Source organism: Oncorhynchus keta, chromosome 27, assembly GCF_023373465.1.
Source record: "Oncorhynchus keta strain PuntledgeMale-10-30-2019 chromosome 27, Oket_V2, whole genome shotgun sequence".
In the NCBI taxonomy this organism is placed as follows: Eukaryota; Metazoa; Chordata; class Actinopteri; order Salmoniformes; family Salmonidae; genus Oncorhynchus; species Oncorhynchus keta.
The window spans coordinates 40860387-40884134 of NC_068447.1; the positions used below are offsets into that span (position 1 = coordinate 40860387).

Genomic DNA, 23748 nt, shown 5'->3' on the forward strand with positions numbered 1-23748 from the left:
TTGATTTTTGTTACTCAGGTAAGCCTTTATGATGATATTTGAAGAGAAACATGGATATACTTCAAAATGCACTGAAACGTTATCCCATCAGGATTGTCTAACAAACATAGCTTTTTTTTGTTAAAAACTGAGGAAATTATCACTTGTATTACTAGGAACATTACGTTTCCATTCTGTTTGATATTATATAATAAGATACTCATTAGTACTAAATTAAGCTAAGAATGTTTGGATTTGAACTGATACATGGATGACTGTATGCAATATTATCTTGTGTGAGTGCTTGTTTAACAAGAACGACCACAAAAGGAAGCTGAAATTATGAAAATAGATGGAAGACACTCATGCAACCAAATGCAAAATCACAAATGCTACTCCTTTGTACTTCATTAACTGCTCAAAAGTTGCATCTGTCTGTACACATTGTCACGTCTTAATGTTTTAGTTGTACCACAACTCAGGTCTGTAATTGACATTTTTGGGATATATACTGTTTAAAATAACTAAAGGTATGTGTTATTTTGTTGTGAACAAAGTTCATTTTTTAAAATGTGGTTGATATAATCCCATGTCAATAAATGTTTAAGAAAAAACATCCCTTTCATTTTTATTTTGTATTTTATGATCATGCAACAATCCTTGTTTCCGTAAATAATAATATACTAAGGTCGCAAACTCAATTGAATATCTACTTGCTCAGATGTGGGTTTTGTAAATTGAGAGACAGGTCTTTCAACCTATCGTGTATTTCCCACCCACTAGTCTGGACCAATCAAAACTCAAATGGGGCGGGTCCATCTTGTAAAGGCACTGATAGGAGAGTGCGGGAAAAACGACGCAGTGGCATTGTGCTTCGAGATCTGTCTAGGTAACGACACGGTAAGCTCCTCGCCGTTATATTAACCAAACTGTTATATGAATCTCCTTTTTGGATTATTAACATATTTGGATTATATCAGAGTGCATCTGTACATCAACGACAGCGAATAAACCAGTATGTGTTGCTACAGAGACTAAGGAACGCTAAACAAACATGGCTGCTAAAGCTAACTGGCTAACAAGCTAACACAAAAGCTACAATTTGATGTCGTTGAGCTAAAAGGAGGCGGACCTGTTCCATGTGGCGCGTGATTGGGTTTTATGCAGGATCGTCACAGCACAAGTGTTTGGCACAGATGGTAGAGTACTGTTTGTTTTATCCTGAACGTACTTGTTTGGCAGCTAGCTACAACAAATGGCTTGATAACGTAGCAATTAACTAACAACATTTGTTATGAACATTTTTGCAATGAAAATGTCCGTGTCTACTGTTCTGCATAATTTATGAATTTTTATTTTTTAACTAGACATTTTATCAATCGACAGCATGTGCAAATGTCAGATCTGAAACCACGTGGCATGTTGGCTGAACAGATGTCACGAGTAGTGCTCTGTACTTTTCTTGAGATTTTCATAATTTTATTTCTGTTTGTCACTGGTTATGCTAATCTGATGCACATGTTTTCGTATAACTATTTATTGATTGCTGAGGTTGTGGCAATGCATGACGAAAGAATTGAGGAAGGCTTGAATTACAGATTAAGTTAATGTGGCATGGGTCCGTTGGGCTCAGTTGGTAGAGCATGGTGCTTTCAACGCCAGGGTTGTGTTCCATTCACATCGGAGACCGGCATAAAAAATGTGTGCACTCACTACTGTAAGTCACACTGGATAAGAGCCTTTGCTTAAATGATTAAAATGTCAATATTGGCCTGGTCTCACCTAAGTAGTTATGTCAATTTATAACTGTAGGGTTGCCAATTCAGCCCCTGGTACTCACCGGAACCTGTATTTCCCTTCCAGGACCAGTGATGAACAGGATAAGGATCCATGTGTTGCCATCGAGCAGAGGACGTGTGGCCCAGACCGCCCGTACCCAGGAGCCCCAGGCCTGCTCTTTCACCCAGCGACCCTGCTCCCAGCCGCGCCTGGAGGGCCTGGAGTTCTGCATCAAACATGTCCTGGAGGACAAGAACGCCCCTTACAGACAGTGTAGCTATGTCTCCAACAAGAATGGCAAGCGCTGCCTGAACGCAGCCCCTAAGGTGGAAAAGAAAGAAGGGTGAATGAAGCAACTTGCATGTTTATCAAACTCTCAAAACTGCATTTTGATGTATGTGGGCTTGAATCTGGGAAATCCCTTAGTGTATCAATCAATACTGAGTCTTTTACTTTCCAAGTCAGTTCTTCAGAAATATCTGCACAATCTTGAATTCTCTGTGACCTTAGTTCTTATCTTGCTTGTGATTCTTATGTCTACATACAGGGTGACCTTCTGTGCGGAGCACGCCAGAAGGAATGCCATGGCTCTCCAGGCCCAGCTGAAAAAGGCTTCATCCGGACCCTCCCCTGAAGCCCTCCTATCTCAGCTCAGTGGCTACAACCGCCCCGAGACGCATGGCCTGGACAGTGGCCGCAGTGAAGCCACCCGCATACTCGGTGAATAATATTTCTGAGTCTTTTCCCTCTAAAGCCATTGTGCAATGGCAACATGTTTTAGAATAACCATATTTTTCCTAGAGTGAACTTCAGTTCTTAACCAGTCTGCACAATAATTATTTCCCATTTGAACCCTAATTTCTTACATGGGCTTGACCTTGAATATTCATTGACTAATTTCACTCTACCTTTACTACACACTATTGCTGAAAGGGCCCAAATCAAGTCTGACAGCTTGTGGTAGCTGTCCAGATCCTAACAGGGCCAACATTAACATCTTCCCATGGTCTGTTGGTTTTCTCTATATTAACAAAGAGAATAGTCAATTCAGTTGGAAGGAACAAACGCCCAGCCCCTGCCTCTCACGCCAACAAAGTTGATAGATGACATTTCCTCTGGCAAGCGGTTTCAATTTGCTGTTTGAGGTTGGGTTCAAAATAATTGGTAATATGGACACACATTGAGGCATTATTTTACTGTAATAGTTATTTTACTGTAACTACTCAAATTGCGTGCAGAGAAGACTCTACTTTTTTATTTGACCTTTTATTTAGGCAAGTCAGTTAAGAGCAAATTCTTATTTTCAATGACTGCCTAGGAACAGTGGGTTAACTACCTTGTTCAGGGGCAGAAGGACAGATCTTTACCTTGTCAGCTCTGGGATTTGATCTTGCAACGATCTTACACGAGAGTATCAATGAACGTTGATTCTGGAAAATGAATAAGGTTTGTCGTGCGTGGAATTGTTAGGTTAGCAGCATTTTTAGCCAAATACTACTATACTAGCTGTCTAGTCTGTTTTGTAAATGTGCAGTAAGCTTAAAACCCAACTTTTATTTATAAGGAATTGGCTACTTTTCATTCTGAACAAAGTGGACATGGCAACATGCTTTTCAAACCGTTGGCGGCAGAAGGTTGTGTTCATAGCAGTTCAACCTTGTTAGCTAGCAAATGAATCCAAGTTGCCTAAAACTTGAAATATAAAGATGAACTGGCTTATCACCAGCATGTGGGTTTGTTAATGTGACCCACTTTAATTTGAGTCATTATTAGTGAATGTGCTTTACACATTGTTTTAAATTTGTAACAAGGCTATTTTCATAGACTTGAAAGCCAGATTGGTGATTATTGCAAAAAAGCAAGTTAATTTAATACAATTGTTTATTAGTGGGTCTTATGACTGTGGAAGGCTTATATTTCACCTAGGTATAACTTATAGCCCTGAATTAATAATTGCACTCTGTTTGCAATTCACGTGTATTTGACCTTATTTAATTGTACAATGCTTATTTAGATGTATATTGTGACTCACTCATTATTTTGAGGAAGGATTTATTTTGTATTTTTAGGCCATATCACCCAGCCCTTGTTCGATGGGGTTGAGGTCAGGGCTCTTTGCAGGCCATTCAAGTTCTTCCACACTGATCTTGACAAACCATTTCTGTATGGATCTCGCTTAGTGCATGGGGGCATTGTCATGCTGAAACAGGAAAGGGCCTTCCCCAAACTGTTGCCACAGTCTGAAGCATAACCGTCTAGACTGTCTGTATGCTGCAGCGTTCATGATTTCCCTTCACTGGGGTTAACTCGAACCATGGAAAAACAGCCCAAGCTGTTATTCCTCCTCCACCAAACTTTACAGTAGGTAGCATGCATTTGGGGAGGTAGCGTTCTCCTGGCATCCGCCAAACCCAGACTAGTTTGTCGGACTGCCAGACAGTGACACTTGATTCATCACTCCAGAGAACATGGTTCCACTGCTCCAGAGTCCACTGGCAGCGAGCTTTACACCACTCCAGCTGATGCTTGGCATTGCACATGGTGATCTTAGGCCTGTGTGCAGCTGCTCGGCCATTTCATGAAGCTCACAACGAACAGTTATTGTGCTAGCATTGCTTCCGGAGGCAGTTTGGAACTCTGTAGTGAGGGTTGCAACCATGCACTGTTCAGCATTTGGCGGTCCCGTTCTGTGAGCTTGTGGCGTACCACTTTGCGACCGAGCCGTTACTCCTAGAAGTTTCCACTTCACAATAACAGCACTTACATTTGACCGGGGCAGCTCAAGCAAGGTTGAAATTTGACGGAATGACTTGAAAAGGTGCTATCTTATGACGGTTGTACATAAAAAGTCACTGTGCTCCTCAGTAAGGCCATTCTATTGTCAATGTCTGTCTATAGAGATTGCATGGCTTTAAAACATTAAATAATAATACACCTGTCAGCGACTAGTTTGGCTGAAATGGCCCAATACACAAATTTGAAGCGGTGTCCAAATACATTTGTGTGTATACAGACACTTATGTTGGAGGCATTAAGTCATTTTTCAACCACTACACAAATTTCTTGTCAACAAAATATAGTTTTCGCAAGTCTGTTAGGACATCTACTTTGCATGACAAGTAATTTTTCCAACAATTGTTTACACACCCATTATTTTACTTAAGTCACGATCACAATTCCAGTGGGTCAGAAGTTTACATACACTAAGTTGACTGTGCCTTTAACAGCTTGGAAAGTTCCGGAAAAAGATGTCATGGCTTTAGAATCTTCTGATAGGCTAATTGACCATTTGAGTCAATTGGAGGTGTACCTGTGGATGTATTTCAAGGCCAACCTTCAAACTCAGTGCCTCTTTGCTTGACATCATAGGAAAATCAAAAGAAATCAGCCAAGACCTTGGAAACTGTAGACCTCCAAGTCTGGTTCATCCTTGGGAGCCATTTCCAAATGCCTGAAGGTACCACATTCATCTGTACAAACAATAGTACGCAAGTATAAACGCCATGGGACCACGCAGCCGTCATCCCGCTCAGGAAGGAGACTCGTTCTGTCTCCTAGAGATGAATGCAAATCAATCCCAGAACATCAGCAAAGGACCTTGTGAAGATGCTGGAGGAAATGGGTACAAAAATATCTGTATCCACAGTAAAACGAGTCCTATATCAACATAACCCGGAAGGCCGCTAAGCAAGGAAGAAGCCACTTTTCCAAAAAAGCCAGATTACTGTTGGCAACTGCACATGGGGACAAAGATCATACTTTTTGGAGAAATGTCCTCTGGTCTGATTAAACAAAAATAAAACTGTTTGGCCATAATGACCATCATTATGTTTGGAAGAAAAAGTGGGATGCTTGCAAGCCGAAGAACACCGTCCCAACCATGACGCACGGGGGTGCCATGATGTTGTGGGGGTGCTTTGCTGCAGGAGGGACTGGTGCACTTCACAAAATAGATGGCATCACGAGGGAGGAAAATGATGTGGATATAGTGAAGCAACATCTCAAGACACCAGCCAGGAAGTTAAAGCTTGGTCGCAAATGGAAAAGGACCCAAAGCATACTTCCAAAGTTGTGGAAAAATGGCTTAAGGGACAACACAGTCAAGGTATTGGAGTGGTCATCACAGAGCCCTGACGTCAATCCCGTAGAAAATTTGTGGGCAGAACTGAAAAGGCGTGTGCGAGCAAGGAGTACAACTGTACAAACCTGACTGTTACACCAGTTCTATCAGGAGGAATGGGACAAAATTGACCCAACTTATTGTAGGAAGCTTGTGGAAGGCTACCTGACACCTTTGACCCAAGTTAAACAATTTAAAGGTAATGCTACCAAATACTAATTGAGTATGTAGACTTCTGATCCACTGGGAATGTGATGAAAGAAATAAAAGCTGAAGTCATTCTGACATTTCACTTGCTTAAAATAGTGATTCTAACTGACCTAAGACAGGGAATTTTTACTAGGATTAAATGTCAGTAATTGTTTAAATGTATTTGGCTATGTAAATTTCCGACTTCAACTGTAAGTCCAAAAAGACGTTCCATTAGACATAATTCATAGGACTAACTATTCATTCAGGACCAGGGACAGTTACTATGAATCGGAGAAAAAAAATGGCAGTGCAGCTTCTGCTATTTCAGCATGCTGAAAGGGAGTGCCTATTTGACTCAGCAGTCACACACAGCATCAAATAATGTTAAATAATAAGCAGCCCATTCACTCAACTAATGAGCCTATAGAGCCCAATCATAACAATAGAAAAGCCATTTAGTTTTTAAAACACGAAATGAACAAGCCAGCTATTACTTCGCATTGCAAACACTTTTTTATCACGTTCAGCACACAAAATAACCGGTGATCTGAAGTTGCAACATTTCACACATCAGCAATTTAATAGCAACAGCAAGCGAACTGCAATAAAAAAAAAGAAGCTGCCACTCACCAGATCATTTGAAAATCAAGTCTGTCCTCCAGTCCTTTATGAAATGGGCAATGGCAGGTTCATATAGTTTGTTAGATTTTCTATCCAAGAAGTAGCCTACTTTCTCGACTTGAGATCAAAGGCAAGGCTGACAGTCGGGCCTGTATGGTGGTGGTCCTGGAGGAAATCTTTATCCATTTCAGGGCAGATGTCCTTTCAACTGAGGCAGTGGACACAGGAATGGTCAAGACCAGACAGGCAAGCAGAGGCAGTTAGTACATACTATCATTCAGCCTCTTCTGCCAGAGAAAGTGGAGGTGGTCGGCCGGGCTCCTACCCTCAGTCAGACATGAGCCGCGTAGTTAACTCTTGGTGTCGCAGAGCTAACTTTGTAAAGCTGGATAGGTCTGAAACCAACCAGTACAGGCCAAGGTTGACGTCTTGTCGGTGCTGAAGAGTATACAATCCCAGCAGTACAGCTTCTTTGTTTGCTCACACCCAGGGCTTCCACAGATGGCGCTCATAATTGTTAGCTTGAAAATGTCGTTCATAGCTCTCCTCGTTGCACCAATCCTGGTAGTGCTGGTGTTGTCCCCACCTCTGCACAACCTTTAACTTCTCGTTGAAAGCGACGCTTACAAATCAAACACATCCTCTAACATCTGCTACAGCTGCCACCTTTTTACAGCTGCCACCACTACTAAAACAAGCATGGGGAAACCTATGCTACTTCTCACTTCGCTATCAGTCAGTAGTGATGTCTAGGCCTTCCAGAAGTGAATGTGATTGGTTCATTCCAAAATTCTGCTCTAATGCAGAGCCTTCTGTTCAGCTTTTCAAGGCTAGATTTTTCTACCCAGACACTACTAGAGATCCTGATTGGCTATATTTTCTTTTCGGTATTAACCCTTTTTAGCTAGCATGCTGTCCAAACAGTTGGCGATGGATAGAAGGGTGTGCTCATAACAATTAAACTATTCTACCATGTTAGCTAGCAAATAGATAAAAATTAAAATTCAAACTTTAAATATTAAGATTAGCTTGGTACTCGCTATCACATGGGATTGAGACCTGTTGTGTAGCAGGTATTATAGAAACCTGATGTTAGTCGTTATTAGTGAATGTGCATTATGCATGGTTCTAGTTAAATTGAACAGTTAAGGCCATTATCAGGGATTATTGCAAAAAGGCAGGTAACCTATTTTGATGATATACAATTATTAGTGAGTCTTATGGGAGGCTTATATTTAGCCTAGGTATAATTTCACATGCCCTGAGTTCGTTTTGATTATTGCTGACTATCTGAAATGGGAATGTTACACTTAAATGTTTTTTATTGTACAACTTATTTAGAGGAAACCGAGAAACAAGATATACACTGCTCCAAAAAATAAAGGGAACACTAAAGTGAAATATTCTTAATAAATAATTTTCTTTACATAGTTGAATGTGCTGACAACAAAATCGCACAAATTATCAGTGGAAATCAAATTTATCAACCCATGGAGGTCTGGATTTGGAGTCACACTCAAAATGAGTGGAAAACCACACTACAGGCTGATCCAACTTTGATGTAATGTCCTTAAAACAAGTCAAAATGAGGCTCCGTAGTGTGTGGCCTCCACGTGCCTGTATGACCTCCCTACAACGCCTGGGCATGCTCCTGATGAAGTGGTGGATGGTCTCCTGCGGGATCTCCTCCCAGACCTGGACTAAAGCATTCGCTAACTCCTGGACAGTCTGTGGCGTTGGTGGATGGAGCGAGACATGATGTCCCAGATGTGCTCAATTGGATTCAGGTCTGGGGAACTGGCAGGCCAGTCCAAAGCATCAATGCCTTCCTCTTGCAGGAACTGCTGACACACTCCAGCCACATGAGGTCTAGCATTGTCTTGCATTAGGAGGAACCCAGGGCCAACCACACCAGCATATGGTCTTACAAGGGGTCTGAGGATCTCATCTCGGTACCTAATGGCAGTCAGGCTACCTCTGGCGAGCACATGGAGGGCTGTGCGGCCCCCCAAAGAAATGCCACACCATGACTGACCCACCGCCAAACCGGCCATGCTGGAGGATGTTGCAAGCAGCAGAACGTTCTCCACAGCGTCTCCAGACTCTGTCACATGTGCTCAGTGTGAACCTGCTTTCATCTGTAAAGAGCACAGTGCGCCAGTGGCAAATTTGCCAATCTTGGTGTTCTCTGTCAAACGCCAAACGTCCTGCACGGTGTTGGGCTGTAAGCACAACCCCCAACTGTGGACGTCGGGCCCTCATGGAGTCTGTTTCTGACCGTTTGAGGAGACTCATGCACGGCCTGCTCGAGGTCATTTTTCAGGGCTCTTGCAGTGGTCCTCCTGCTCCTCCTTGCACAAAGGCGGAGGTAGCGGTCCTGCTGCTGGGTTGTTGCCCTCCTACGGCCTCCTCCACGTCTCCTGATGTACTGGCCTGTCCTGGTAGCGCCTCCATGCTCTGGACACTATGCTGACACACAGCAAACCTTGTCACATCTCGCATTGATGTGCCACCCTGGATGAGCTGCACTACCTGAGACACTTGTGTGGGTTGTAGACTCCGTCTCATGCTACCACTAGAGTGAAGGCACCACCAGCATTCAAAAGTGACCAAAACATCAGCCAAGAAGCATAGGAACTGAGAAGTGGTCTGTGGTCACCACCTGCAGAACCACTCCTTTATTGGGGGTGTCTTGCTAACTTCCTATAATTTCCACCTGTTGTCTATTCCATTTGCACAACAGCATGTGAAATTTATTGTCAATCAAGTGTTGCTTCCTAAGTGGACAGTTTGATTTCACAGAAGTGTGATTGACTTGGAGTTACATTGTGTTTAAGTGTTCCCTTTATTCTTTTGAGCTGTGTGTGTATACACACACACACACACACATCTCGTGACTCGCCCGTAAGTTTGAGGAAAAATAGATTTTGAGGCTAATTCACCCAGCCCTACCTCGGCGAGACGCATCCAAGTCCCATAACCAATGTCAAGGCTTTAACTCAGCAGGCTAAAAAAGTCTTAACCCAGTCACATGTCACCCGTGTAAAGTATACCCTTGCCGGTGACATGAAACATGTCTAACACACTCGTGTTCAGGTCTCATCGCATAAGCATGCGTCACCAAACCACACTCTTGATGAGTTGTAATACAAGACTTGTATTAGTGTAGCAGATCTGATCAGCCTGAACTGAGCAATTGAAGGCCTTTTTTAATAGTGCGATGAGTTGGTATGCTACAGGAGGGTGGTTGTGAGTTTATTTTATTTTTTTCACCCTCCATTCTAATGTGTATTGCATGTCCTATGAGCACCATAGAGGGGAACGGAAGACCCAACCACGCTCCAGAGAGTCTTGGCTTTCAGGAATGGGACCAGAATGGCTTACAGCCCAAACGCTAGAGCCAAATTCATAAGAAGGAAATAAATTCAACATGCCGCATTGGCTTCAGAAACCTGTTTAACACACAGCATTTGACCATATCTGTTCTCTTCTACCGTTCCTTGCTGGTAAAGTAGCAGAATCTTGTGTCCGGTTTTGATTCTGATTTTAGAGAACTGAATTTGAACATTTTAAATCTGCGTGCATCTGAGAAGTTGAGCATAACTTTGGTAAGCTTTAAATTAAGTTGATATGCAATATTTACCATATTGAAAGTGGTGTGTGTGTGTGTATATATACATACACGCCTCTTTCAATTCAGTTTTCAAACATGAAATACAAGTTCAATTTATGATTGAATTTGTGCAATAGAACAAAATTAATTATCTATTTAAATGCAAATTCAAAATATTCCATTCAAATCGCTCCATATACATACACCAGTTTTGTTGCCGTTGGTCTGCTCGTAATCAACGAGTAAGATCCACATTTTACGTTACTGCCTTATTCTAAAATGTATTCAATAAAAATCCTCAATCTACACACAATACCCCTTAATGACAAAGTGAAGACAGGTGTTTAGATTTCTTAATTTACTTAAGTATTCTCAGACTCTTTACAATGAGACTTGAAATTGATCTCCGGTGCATCCTGGTACTATAGATTATCGTTGAGATGTTTCTACAACTTGCAGTTCACCTGGGGTAAATTCAATTGATTGGACATGATTTGGAAAGGCAAACACCTGTCTATATAAGGTCCCACAGTTGACAGTGCATGTCAGAGCAAAAACCAAGCCATGAGGTCGATGGAATTGTTCTTAGAGCGCCGAGACAGGATTGTGTTGGCACAGATCTGGGGAAGGATACCAAAAAATTCTGCACATTGAAGGTCTCTAAGAACGGTGGCCTCATCATTCTTAAATGGAAGAAGACCTCGGACTGGGGTGAAGGTTCACCTTCCAACAGGACAACTACCCTAAGCACACAGCCAAGACAACGCAAGAGTGGTGTTGCAAATTTTGGGGAACTTTCCATGGAAATAAATGCAAAATAATACAATTTAAATGTAGATGTTTTCTGCTTTTGATATATTTATTGTATGGAGTCTAACCTTTTACCTTACCATAAGTAGAAATATTTGTAAATTTATTAAATCCTTAAAATATATATAAAATAGTTAGTTATGAATTGAACTTTAATTAAATCAGTTGACTCTTCACATGGGATGATTTCACTGAATAACAAAAGGGAATATTCAATGATCTCAAAAAAAAACAACATTTTCAACATCTGTGAAATGATTGTTATCTTCCCCTCAGGCCTCCATGTGTTCTCCCTCGACCCCCTCAATGTCCACATCTTGAACATCCAGACTCTGAGACCTTGTCTTCACTGTCACTTTTCAACCTCATTTGCCTGGATGGCCACCAGTTTTTCAACCCTTTTATATTGGTCAGCCTGTTGTGTGTGTGTGTGTTCCCAAACAAGGATCAGTTGCGCTCTGAGGCGGGTGATGTTGGTGTGTTTTGGAGGATGATGGAGGCAACGGGAAAGAGCCTCAGATCCACAAAGTCCTTTATACCAGGCGGCTGATGAGTTGTTGCCACGACTGCCATATTGCATCTCCATCCCAAAGCCTTAGCTTGGAAGTGTACTTCCCCAGACTGCAAAGAACCTTGCCATAGTCTAGGCCAAGGTGGCGAGACAAGGTAGTCATGACACCGTAGGTCTTGTTGATCTCTGCACCAGGCAGGATGCTGTTGCCAGCATACTTTGGGTCCAACATGTACACTGCGGAAAGTGTATGGACTTCAGGCAGAAGCCTTCACGCTTTTTGATGCATTTCAAAACTGTAGTTTCCTCTGCTTGGCGCAACAGTGAAGTGGGCAGGGCAGTACGGGTTTCTTCTCTTACATCTGCAAGCAGAGTCTGAACATCAGACAGGATGGCAGTGCAATGGCTACTGTTATAGGTTTCAGGCTGCTTACCACTCTCCCAAAATACATCATCCAGGAGGATCCTCTTGATGGGGCTGTCCATATCGGCAGACTGTTATATGGACATTTCTTGGAGAGACTTCTTCCTTCCCTTCCAGGAGACTGTCAAACATGATGACAACACCACCCCAACGGGTGTTGCTGGGCAGCTTCAATGTGGTGCTCTTCTCCACTTTGCTTGGTGAGGTAGATTGCTGCTATAACTTGATGGCCCTTCACATACCTAACAATTTCCTTGGCTCTCTTATAGTGTATCCTTTGTTTTCAGTGCCATGATGTCCTTGAGGAGCAGATTCAATGCATGAGCAGCACAGCCAATGGGTGTGATGGGAGGGTAGGACTCCTCCACTTTAGACCAATCAGCCTTCATGTTCACAGCATTATCTGTCCGCAGTGCAAATACCTTCTGTGGTTTAAGGTCATTGACTGCCTTCAGAAGTCAGGACCATGAGCCATTGCTATCGAAAAGGTGTCAATTTTCACCTCGATTAGAAGTAGAGGGACTTTTGTCAGAGGTTGTGAGCACTGAGGGAACTTTATGCCAGATAATTCTGCATCTTTGTTGCATTTCTCACATGATTTGGCACAGTATTTGCAAATGTACACCGCTTTTCCTTCTACATTGGCTGCAGTGAAATGTCTCAATGCATCAGATAGTGACCATGGCATTTTCCTGTGAAGATTAGGAAAGAATGAGTAAAAACAAATACAATGCCATGTACAGAAATGTTATATCTTACAAAAGAGTTTAAAATTGAAATGTGTATGGAAACGGGTGAACTAACACTAAGTTAGCAGGCTCAAGCAAGCTAAAACCCACATGGTAGCAGAAATTAACAATTTAGAAATTATTTAAACACTTTGCTGTAGGCTACTATTTACTAGTTAACAAAAACTAATGTATGTTATAAAATATATTCACCCCACCCAGTATTGTAATCAAAACTTACCAGAAAGCATGTAGTCCTTGGGTCAGACAGTGTAGTAGTGTGGGCTCAATAGCATCTCATTAGTGTGCAAGATCTTTAATCAGCTGTACATTTACATTCAATTGAATTGGGGATAGTTTAACCAAAATATGCCACAATACCTAGACTTGCCTTGTGAATCCCAAAGGTTCACTGTTATAAGCTAACTTTTCTTGATGAATTTAAGCAATTTCCGGGCTTAACTTCCCATGGAAAGTTTCAGGGAAATTTCCTGGAAAGTTTGCAACCCTATGCAAGAGTGGCTTCGGAACAAGTCTCGATGTCCTTTAGTGGCCCAGCCAGAGGTCGAACTTGAACCCAATCAAACATTTCTGGAGACACCTGAAAATAGCTGTGCAGCGACGCTCCCCTTCCAACCTGACAGCTTGAGAGGATCTGCAGAGAAGAATGGGAGAAATTCTCCAAATACAGGTGTGCCAAGCTTGTCACTTCATATCCATGAAGACTTTGCTGTAAACGCTGCTAAAGGTACTTTAACAAAGTACTGAGTAAAGGGTCTGAATACTTATGTAAATGCAATATTTCTGTTTTTTTTAATAAATATTTTTGCAAAGCTTTCTGAACTATTTCTTTTTCATTATGGGGTATTGTGTGTAGATTATTTGCGTGTAGAACTATTTCATCCATTTTAGAATAAGGCTGTAACAATGTGGAAAAAGTCAAGATCTTAATACTTTCAGAATGCATTCTATACTTTCTCGCTAGTGTCAGTACTTTCTTGTTTGCATTGAGCCATGCAATAGAGCAGAGGAATTGATGGGTGCTTGTCTGTCAGATGTGGACAGCTGGAGTGAGGAGGAGCAGGGACCACTGGTGCTGGACCAGACATGGAGAGGAGATCCAGACAGTGAAGCTGACAGTGTCGACAGTGACCATGAGGATCCTCTCAAGTAAGACACCTTTTGGTGTTGTGTGCTTCTAGTGCTCACATTACATGGGTCTTGTAATGTCCATGAGGTTAATTGTGACATTTTCAGTGTTTTATGTGCTCTGTAAAAATGCTTTAACTTCAAGGTATTGATATCACATTTTAGCTCCACTAATAAAAATAAAAAAAATATGAAAGCAAGATCATATCATGAAATTGTCAGCCGGTGATTGTCAAGCAAATAACTGCCACCGTAATTAACATAAACCCATTTAGTATCTCCTGGCTTCCACTGATGCAGACCTTTGAAACATCTACATTCTAATAAATCTATGTATTCTAGCCTACACGTCACAATAAATCAATTTATTTTAGACTGGTCTAAAACATATGTTGTCTTTCAGAAGAACAGAATGGCATACTGAGTTGTCCTTATGTTAGGGCCTGCTATGGCTGTGTGCTACACTAGTTCATTTTTCAGACAAGAGTTGCTTAAATTTCCATGGCATTATTTTATAGTATGAAGAATACAATTGAACATGGCTGAATAAAAGGCTATTTCCTCCAAACGATTTGATTGCGCACATGGGGTTATTCTGTATTGTGCATTTAACAAAGAAAAGGGGACTCATATATGCTTAATTTAGAGTTATGTAACTTGTGATAAATATTGGGCTATATGTTTTCATTTTTAATAAAGGCTGCATGATGCGACTCGAATGATTTGAGAAGTTTCATTAAGCCATGCGCTCCTTTTCTCCCCGCTTTGGGCAGGCTGTACACACTTCATCTCTCATTCACAATTTGACACGCACTTGATAATGCCTCGTTTTTCCCCCCGGCTGCTTCCCCTTCGCGTGGCCCTAGTGCCGCATACCAACAACCACAAAATCCATGCCTTTTGTGGCCGTTGTGCCCTTGGGCTGAAAATAATAATTAGACTTCCCTTCTCCGGGCTGCGTGCCGAAGCGCCCCTCATTCACATGACTCTCCGTCATGTGATCTGGGTTTTCTCACCGGCTACAAGTGAAGACATCCGGGACACAAACTGCGTGCGTCCTTATCCAATTCCGAGGCTCGTATCGTGGAACAACAATCCACATTTCAATTTTCATCCGCCAATAAGAGTAGGCCTACTGAACAGCAAAAGCACAAGCCTATGTAAATCTAATATCCCCCATGTCTAAAAGTTGACCTAATATATTGGACAAATATTGTCCGAGAAATATTTCTAACAGTCTGGGACAGTTGTGGGATGTGATAGATCCCCAATTAATACAACCGCTAGCATTAAAAAAAACTGTTTTTAAGCAATGAGCCTGACGCATCAGATGAACATGAATATGTTTAACTATTAGGCTATTTCTCCACATAAGCGTACATGGCAGTAGGTTATAAGCACGGATGTTCCGTTATTGCTTTTATTATTTTTACGGTGAAAATGATCTTCCCCAAGCTTGAAACTCACATGCTGTGTATGTATGTATGTATGCCAGTTAGGCTCTACACCTGTTGTAAAGTGGATGAATGTGCTTTATTTTAAGGTATGGGCTAGGCTACATGAAGCATGCAACTATGATTTCAAGAAGTTGCAAAAAAATGCTCTGTTTGCCTTAAGCTGGGCGTCATTCACAAGTTAATATATAAACAAGTGATAAGCTAATTGTCACTATCACACTTATTGATTTAATCTTGTCTTTACATATACATAAATGGAGAATGCTTTTCACGTGGTTCATTTTCATGCCAGCCATACTCCTGTAGTAAAGAAAAGCATTGTGCTTAATATTAGGAAAGTTGAGGTAAATATAGTAGGCCTAAATAAGAGGCCCACACCCCGTTTTCTCATGCAATTGCATAGCCTGTAGAGATGTTGTGCAACATGGGCTCTGTTTTGATTTGTTTTTTGAATACATTTGCATTGATGTCAGTGATCAACTTGGAAAAGCCTAATTACCGTGACTTAACAGTCACGTGGAGTTGAATTGTGGCGTTTATACGGTCAGCGTAACAGCCCTAGATATGACACATTTGCTGTGGACCGTTGTAACTGTTTGCATGGATTGTTTGACCTACAGACATGCAGGGGTGTACACGGCAGAGGAGGTTGCTCTGATCACACGGGAGAAGCTCATCAGACTCCAGTCGCTCTACATCGACCAGTTCAAACGCCTGCAGCACCTCCTCAAGGAGAAGAAGCGCCGCTACCTGCACAGCCGCAAGGTGGAGCATGAGACCCTAGGTAAAGCCATGGTGCTTGCACTAACCCAGCCTGTTCTGTCCTGTAGTTAGTCAGGTTTGCGACCAATAGGTTTCACTGTAGTGCAACATTTTGCAATGGAAAATAAAAATCAATTCTCCAATTGGACAGCTTCATATAGTACTTGTCCAGATGTGATCGTGGGTTTTTCTGGTGAGATCATTATGGTTATTCCAGTAGCTGTCTGACCTCCTGCGTAATGGGTGTGTTTGTGACAGGGAACCTGACCCTAGATCAGCACACCTACTTTGACATGCTTTTTGAATACAGTTTCTGACCCCTTGTGTGTTCTGTCCAACAGGGAGTAGTTTGCTGACTGGCCCGGAGGGTCTCTCCATGAAGGAGAGGGAGAACCTGAGAAAGCTGAAGGCTCTGCGTCGGTACCGCCGCCGGTACGGCGTGGAGGCTCTGCTTCACCGTCAGCTCCGAGAGAGGAGACAGGCTGTCACTGAAGGAGCTCCTCTTCAGGTCTGTGGCTTAACTGTTTGTAGGGATGGACTAAATCCCGGGGACTCCAGCAACTGTCCGTGGCCTGGCAGAAGTAAATAGTTATGTTCCAGGTTGTTTGAGTCTCAGAAGATTGAATGTGGAAATGCCTAGCAGCCCAGAGGGGCTGGGTGATGTGGCCTAAAAATCATACCTAGAGTCACGATATGGAAGAGTATTTGGACTCTCCTTCAAATGAGTGGGTTCAGCTATTTCATCCACACCTGTTGCTGACGGGTGTATAAAATCAAACAATGCAATCTCTATAGCAAACATTGGCAGTAGAATGCATGGCCTTACTGAAGAGCTCAGTGACTTTCAACGTGTCACCGTCATCTTGAGAAAGGTCAATGTAAAATTAAACCATGGCTAACTATAATTCTTCCACAACCTTACGACACTAATTGAAATTATTATTTTAACAACCATTTTTTTTTTGCTATAATCACTGATCTGGCGTTCAAGTCTATTTTGAAAATGCCATTTTGTTATAAATTTAACCAGAACCATGCACATTCTCTAATTACAAACTTCTTGTAGCAGGTGAAAAATTAACACTGGTCTCATAAACAATCTGTTTAAGGTCTGTTCTACCTTTTGGGATTTGAGACATAAGGGTATCGTTAAATGTGTATTCCAATAAAGTATCGAAGCGTTTCGGTGTCCATATAATCAGTTCTATTGGACTAAACCTCTAATGCAAATAGCGAGTTTTAAACTGCTTTTTGTCAGAGGAAGTTATTTCGTTGTGAGTGACAGGGGCTTGGTGTTTGAGTGGGAAGGTGCACAGAAGGCGTAATGGAGACCAGACCAAAAAGGCAGCACGCTCAGAAATACATTTGATTCTTGCGATACAGGTATTTGGAACATTGTGCTAAAACATCGATTTGATATATCGTCTCAGTACAATAGTGCCAGCAGAAGGAAAACTGTGTTTTGTGGGAATGCAGTATGCGGTATGCCAGATTTGGTGTATCCGGACTAAGACGTTGCATTAACTGGTCACCATATGCGTTAACCTCAACCAAACTTTGGTTGAGGAATTTGAGGATCTTAACCTTATTCCTGTCGTTGTGTGTTCTCTCTACAGGCGCATACAATGCGGTCTAGCCAGAGGTGTATCTCCTATGTGGAAGGGACCCGCTGTTCTAACCAGTGTCTCCCAATGACACGACATTGCGTCTCTCGTATCCTTCAAACTGTTCTTCTGGTGTCCTCTATGATCAGACATGTGTTTTTCTAAAGTTCATTTTCAAATTTGCATTAATCTTTTTCGTGGACTTTTGAAGGTGTTACCCTACTAATGCTTGTTGTGCCGAAAGCGGGGGGGGCATTAGTTAAAACTGGAGCATTAGTTAGTAAGGCGGTCCAAGCTTGATAACCAGTCTCCCAATAACGTATTTCCCATTTGAACCCTAACTTCTTACATGTGCTTGACCTGCAGAATATTCATGGACTAATTTCACTCTCCCTTTACTACATAAGTCATTTTAATGCATGCCCATGATTCCTATAGATGCCCAACACCAAAGGAAGATGAGCTGATCTAGCCTTGATTTCTAGGCTTCCTCACATTGGTTCCTATAACAGAGTAATACACAATACTCTGAAGTATCTTAATGGGAGACTATAACTGATGTAATTGCCATTGTGGATGTCGGTTATTATTCTTTACCATAAGACATCCAGACATCTACCAGGACAGTAACCAGGTACTGTTCAAGATGTGTCCAGGGCTGAAGGATGTTCCCTGTGACCGGCCCGTTCACATGGGCCAGTCAGAGGAGCCTCGCTGCCCCCTGCACCTCTCCCTGCCTCCCCCCATGTACCAGCCTGAACAGGAGACGGCCCTGACCCCAGAGCAGCTGGATGCAGTACTGCCCAAAGACATGTACCTGAGTGCTGCAGAGCTACAGCCCACGGAGAGCCTGCCGCTAGAGTTCAGTGACGTACGTGAAGTCTGACCGTTTCCTGCTCTTATTTTTTTATTTTTCACCTTTATTTAACCAGGTAGGCTATTTGAGAACAGATGTTTTGTTCTAACATTCCGCTCCTTGTACTCTGGCATATGACACTGTACATGGGGTGGAATGTTACCACACAACGTGTCTGGATTTCAGTATGTCATAAGAACAGGAAACTTGCTGGGAGTCAGGTGTGTATCTCACTGATTTGTATTTTATTTTTAATTCACCCACCAAGTTTTACTTTCACTCTTTCTGCTTACCATTATTGCTAAAGGTGCCCTAATCAAGTCTGACAGCTTGTAGCTGTCCAGATCCAAACCGGGCTAACATTAACTTCTTCCCATGGTCTGTTGGTTTCCCCCATATTAACAAAGGGGATAGTCAATTCAGTTGGAAGCAACAAACACATGTATTCCTCCAAAACCTTTTTTTTTTTTCACCCCCCCAGAATGTCTAAACATGTTGCATGTATACTAAACAAAAATATAAACATTTAAAGTGTTGGTTTCATGAGTCTTTGATACCAAAATGGCATCTAAAATACTTTGATATTAAAATGACACTTTGATTTCATACCTTCTAGAATGGCCTTAACGTGATACGTCGGGATTTTGTGTGTTTCTTCTCGAGTCTATGAACTCGTGGATACAATTGTCTCTGTGTGCAGTATGAAGGAAGTTAGAGGTAGTTTGGCAAGCCAATGCTCACTACCACATGCTAGTTAGCAATTGAGGTAATCCTCTTTTGCAACTTCTTTCAAACTACATGTAGACAAATGGTGTCCACGAGTTAATCTGATTTTTAGGGAAGTAGATTATGGGCTTCATTCCCGACTTAATCCCTTTTAACAAGGCTCAGCAGTATTATTCAAAGTCGACAGGCCCATTTAAAATAAAAAATATATATATTTTTTAAACAGATTATTGTATGGGGCAATATACAAATGTTTTAAAATGTATTTATTGATTTATTCGTTTTAAGAGATTGTAATAAATCCATTTATAGATTTTAAAGTTTCATTAGATTTGGTGGGATAGGGTAGGCAGAAATCTGGTGCAAAAAATGGGGTTACCATTGAAAAGGTTTGGGTTTCACTGGCTTGCTGTATGTGCTCAACCATAGCATTAGTGTTTACCTGTCACAAAACTGCCTTTTACTTCCCCTGTAATGTAGCTGTATTAATCTACTCGTCTGAGGAATAGAAACACCTTGTAACACTTACCCACTAATGTCTTCCCCGCCCCTCCTGTTCATCTCCTGTAGGACCTAGATGTAGTGGGGTGTCCTCCGTCCCCTCTGATGTTTGACACGGCCCTGGCTCTGGAGGACCAGACTATCAGGGCCATCGCTGAGGGTCCTATGGACATCCTAACCGGGGTCGAGCTGGATGCTTCGGGACACGATGACTCTGCTGACATGGAGCTCTCTGAGAGAGTTCTGCAGTCTATAGAGGACCAAGTGAGTTGTCGTCCTTGATTTCTTAACCCCCGAGAGTTGATTGACGCGCTGGTCTAAGATGCATACATGCATACATAAGTTGCATAACAAAAAAATCCCTATCAAAATCCATCAGTTTAGGCTAAGGATCTTTTTTTAAATTCTTTTTTTTACTTTGGATGCGTCTCGATCCACCACATCCCCCAGTGTCGCACTTCTACATCTGCGGTGACAGGTGGCTGAATTAGCAATGTTTGTCAGACCATGAGACATCCCGGAAATCTGTCTTCTCATGTAAACATCTGTAGCGTCCGAACGGTTTGGTCTACAAACTATTACCATCATGGAAAGGGGAGACTCGCGTGTTCTCCGTTTTGGTCTAGGACCCCCACAAGTGTCACGGGATTCGTATGAAGGTAATCGGTACCAGTAAAAAATAAATCAATTGAAGTATGACGGTAGTTTTATGCCTACCCAAAAAAAAAGGCTTAAATATGTATTTTTCATCTCCTAGATTCAGGACACACTTAAACCTTGTTTCTTCTAAATGTTTTTACTGTCTTTTAAAAAAATATATTTTTGAGTGTTATTCAATGCATTTCTTTGGGCATTAGTAGTAAAGGCAAATCTACAGTATCAGTCAAAGGTTTGGAGACCTACTCATTCAAGGGTTTCTTTATTTTTACAATTTTTTTTTTGCATTGTAGAATAATAGAAGACATCAAAACTATGGAATCATGTAGTAACCAAAAAAGTATTAAACAAATCAAAATATATAGATAATTCAAAGTGCCTTGACAGCTTTTAACACTCTTGGCATTCTCTCAACCAGCTTCATGAGGTAGTCACCTGGAATGCATTTAAATGAACAGGGGTGTGCCTTGTTAAAAGTTAATTTGTGGAATTTCTTTCCTTAATGCATTTGAGCCAATCAGTTGTGTTGTGACAAGGTAGGGGTGGTATACAGAAGATAGCCCTTTTTGGTAACAGACCAAGTCCATATTATGACAAGAACAGCTCTGATAAGCAAAGCGAAATGACAGTCCATAATAAAAAACATGGAATGAGTAGGTGTCAACTTTGGAATGGTCCTAAAATTCCAAATCAAATGGCTAAATGATCCATAGTTTTTAACTAGGCAGGTCAGTTAAGAACAAATTCTTTACAATGACTGCCTACCAGAAGGCAAAAGCTGTAGGACAAAACGCACAGTACGACAAGACACCTCAACACTACATAAAGAGGCCTAAGATGACATTGCATGGTAGCAACACATGGCAGCAGCACAAAACATGGCAGAAAAATGATTGGGCTCAGACAACCTCACAAAGGGCAAGAAAGTAGAGAACAATATACCACGTGAAGCAGCCACAACTGTCAGTAATTGTGTCAATGAATGAGTTTGAATGAAGAGATGGGAAACCAAATGTATGACAGTCTTAAAACAATTCCATATGTCAGTTTAGCATCCCAGCTCCCCAATGTCTTTGACTCTAAATCATTTTAAACATGGTTGTGTATCAGCAATATGTAGAGTTTTCCAACATGTGTGTATGTGATTATTTATTATTATTCAGCATAGTAGTTGTAGCATTTCTGAAAAGAATGACTAACCAACAGAAAAATACATTCTTATAAAGTTGAATAGATTGAAAATGTACAGTGCCTTTAAAGTATTCCTTATCCTTGAGTTATTCCACATTTAGGTGTTACAGCCTGAATTGAATCTACACACAATACCCCGTAATGACAAAGTGGGGAGAAAAATGTATAATTTTTGCAGATGTATTGAAAATTAAATGCAGAATTGTATCATTTATGTAGGTATTCACATAGAAGCACCTTTGGTGATGATTACAGCTTTGAGTCATCTAGGGTATGTCTGTATCAGCTGTGTACATTCTATTTGGGGATTTTCTCACTATGTTAAATTAGATGGGGAGTGGCGGTGAAACTTTCCACAGATTTAATGGAATTCATGCCTGGAGTTTGGCTGGGCCGCTCAAGGACTTTCACGTACTTGTTCTGAAGCCATTAGTGACACTGTACACTTGGCGTTGTTGTCCTGTTAGACTGGGGCAAAGATTTTGCCTTCCAAGGTCGTTTGCACTCTGAAGCATGTTCTCATCAAAGATTTGGCTCCATTCATTATTCCCCCTCTCTCCAGTCCCTGCCTTTTTGAAAAGCATCCCCATAGCGTGATGCTGTCACCGCCATATTTCACGGTAGGGATGGTGTTACAAGGTTGAGCTGTGCCTGGTTTTCTCCAGAAATGGCACTTTGCATTCAGGCCAAAGAGTTCAATTTTTCTCATCAGACCACAGAATCTTTTGGCTTATGATGTCAGTCTTTCACATGCCTTTTTGCAAACTCCAGGTGTGGTGTCGTGCCTCTTTCTCAGGAATGGCCTCTGTCTGGCCACTCTCCCATAATGCCCAGATTGGTGAAGTTCTGTAGAGACCTTTGTCCTTCTGGCAGGTTCTCCCATCTCAGCCAAGGAACTCTGTAGTTTAAATATTGTCCAAACAATTTAATTGGCAACAGGGTGAACTCCAAGTTGTAGTGATCTGTCAAGGATAATCAAAGAAAGTTGGATGCACCTGAGCTCTATTTGGAGTGTGTATACTTGTGTAAATAGTACATTTATTGAAAATGAAATGTCTCTAAGAATGTCTACACGTTTTCACTTTGTCATTATGTGGAGAAACAGATCCATTTAGAAGTCAGGCTGTTACACACACACACGCGGTATGAATACTTTCTGAAGGCACTGTACATTGTTGATGGCTAATGTGCGCTATAAATGAATCTAGGTTTAGCTAAACTGCTCATCTTCCCCTCCAGATTGTATCAGAGGTAATAGGAGGAGGGGACACCACAGAAAATTCATCAACAGAACTGGACCATGTTGCTGCAGACACCTCCAGATGAGAGCTTTGCCTTCAGACTTGTGTTGAATTCCAGAGACTAATGTTGAGTTGACCAGTTCAAAGCCAGGATGGATCTTCAAGGTGGTAGATCATAATAAAGCCTTTGCACACCATTGCCAAATGACTACTGTTAAGTCATTGTTTAATCAGTTGTCATATTACTAACTTTTGCTGATACTCTGAGTCGGTTCAATGTCTGTCTGGTCTTGTGCACCGTTGCCTTTCTCAACTTTTCCTGTGTAATTTAATAAATCCTGGTTTCTCCTTAAACTACAAACATGTGTATATCTTGTATACAAAGTCAGTGTTGGTGTAGTGAAGAGATGAAACTCCACTTGTAACTCTGGTTTGTTACTGTTCAATAAACACTCCACAAATGCATGTATTGATTTTTACCTTATTACACCTCTTTTATTATAGGGTTCTTGAAATGGGTGAAACATAATTATTGCAAGTAGTTTAGTTTGAAACAACTTACTGACTATTTTCACCAGTATGTAACCAAGTGTGTCATTGGATCCATTTTAATTCTGCAGCACCAATAAATTGTTTCTGAGAATGCCAATATTTTGGTTTGCCAAATGCTGAGAAAGTATTATTCTCCAAAGCATCATCCGCTAAACATGTACCTTTGAGGCTGCAGGTGATTTCAATGGTGGGTGTTTTATTATTTGTGTGTGTGTGTATATAAATCTCCTTCGGTGAGGTTGGTCATACTTGGCAATGTGGGGCTGTTTGACGTC

At 41.5% G+C, this 23748-nt stretch overlaps 1 protein-coding gene across 2 annotated transcripts; it reads left to right on the forward strand.

Moving 5' to 3' along the window:
• Positions 1 to 787: 787 nt before the first annotated feature.
• kansl2 (KAT8 regulatory NSL complex subunit 2) lies at positions 788 to 23386 on the forward strand. Of its 2 annotated transcripts, none has more exons than XM_035739112.2 (10): positions 788 to 879; positions 1843 to 2101; positions 2306 to 2478; positions 13833 to 13947; positions 16004 to 16167; positions 16487 to 16653; positions 17762 to 17858; positions 18361 to 18620; positions 19902 to 20096; positions 22920 to 23386. In XM_035739112.2, exons 2-10 carry the CDS (start codon positions 1851 to 1853, stop codon positions 23004 to 23006), a joined length of 1509 nt encoding a protein of 502 aa, XP_035595005.1. In that variant the 5' UTR covers positions 788 to 879; positions 1843 to 1850; the 3' UTR covers positions 23007 to 23386. The 2 variants fall into 2 exon arrangements, with proteins under 2 accessions (XP_035595005.1, XP_035595004.1); XM_035739111.1 differs by lacking the exon at positions 788 to 879 and adding an exon at positions 886 to 1178.
• The last annotated feature ends 362 nt before the right edge of the window (positions 23387 to 23748 follow it).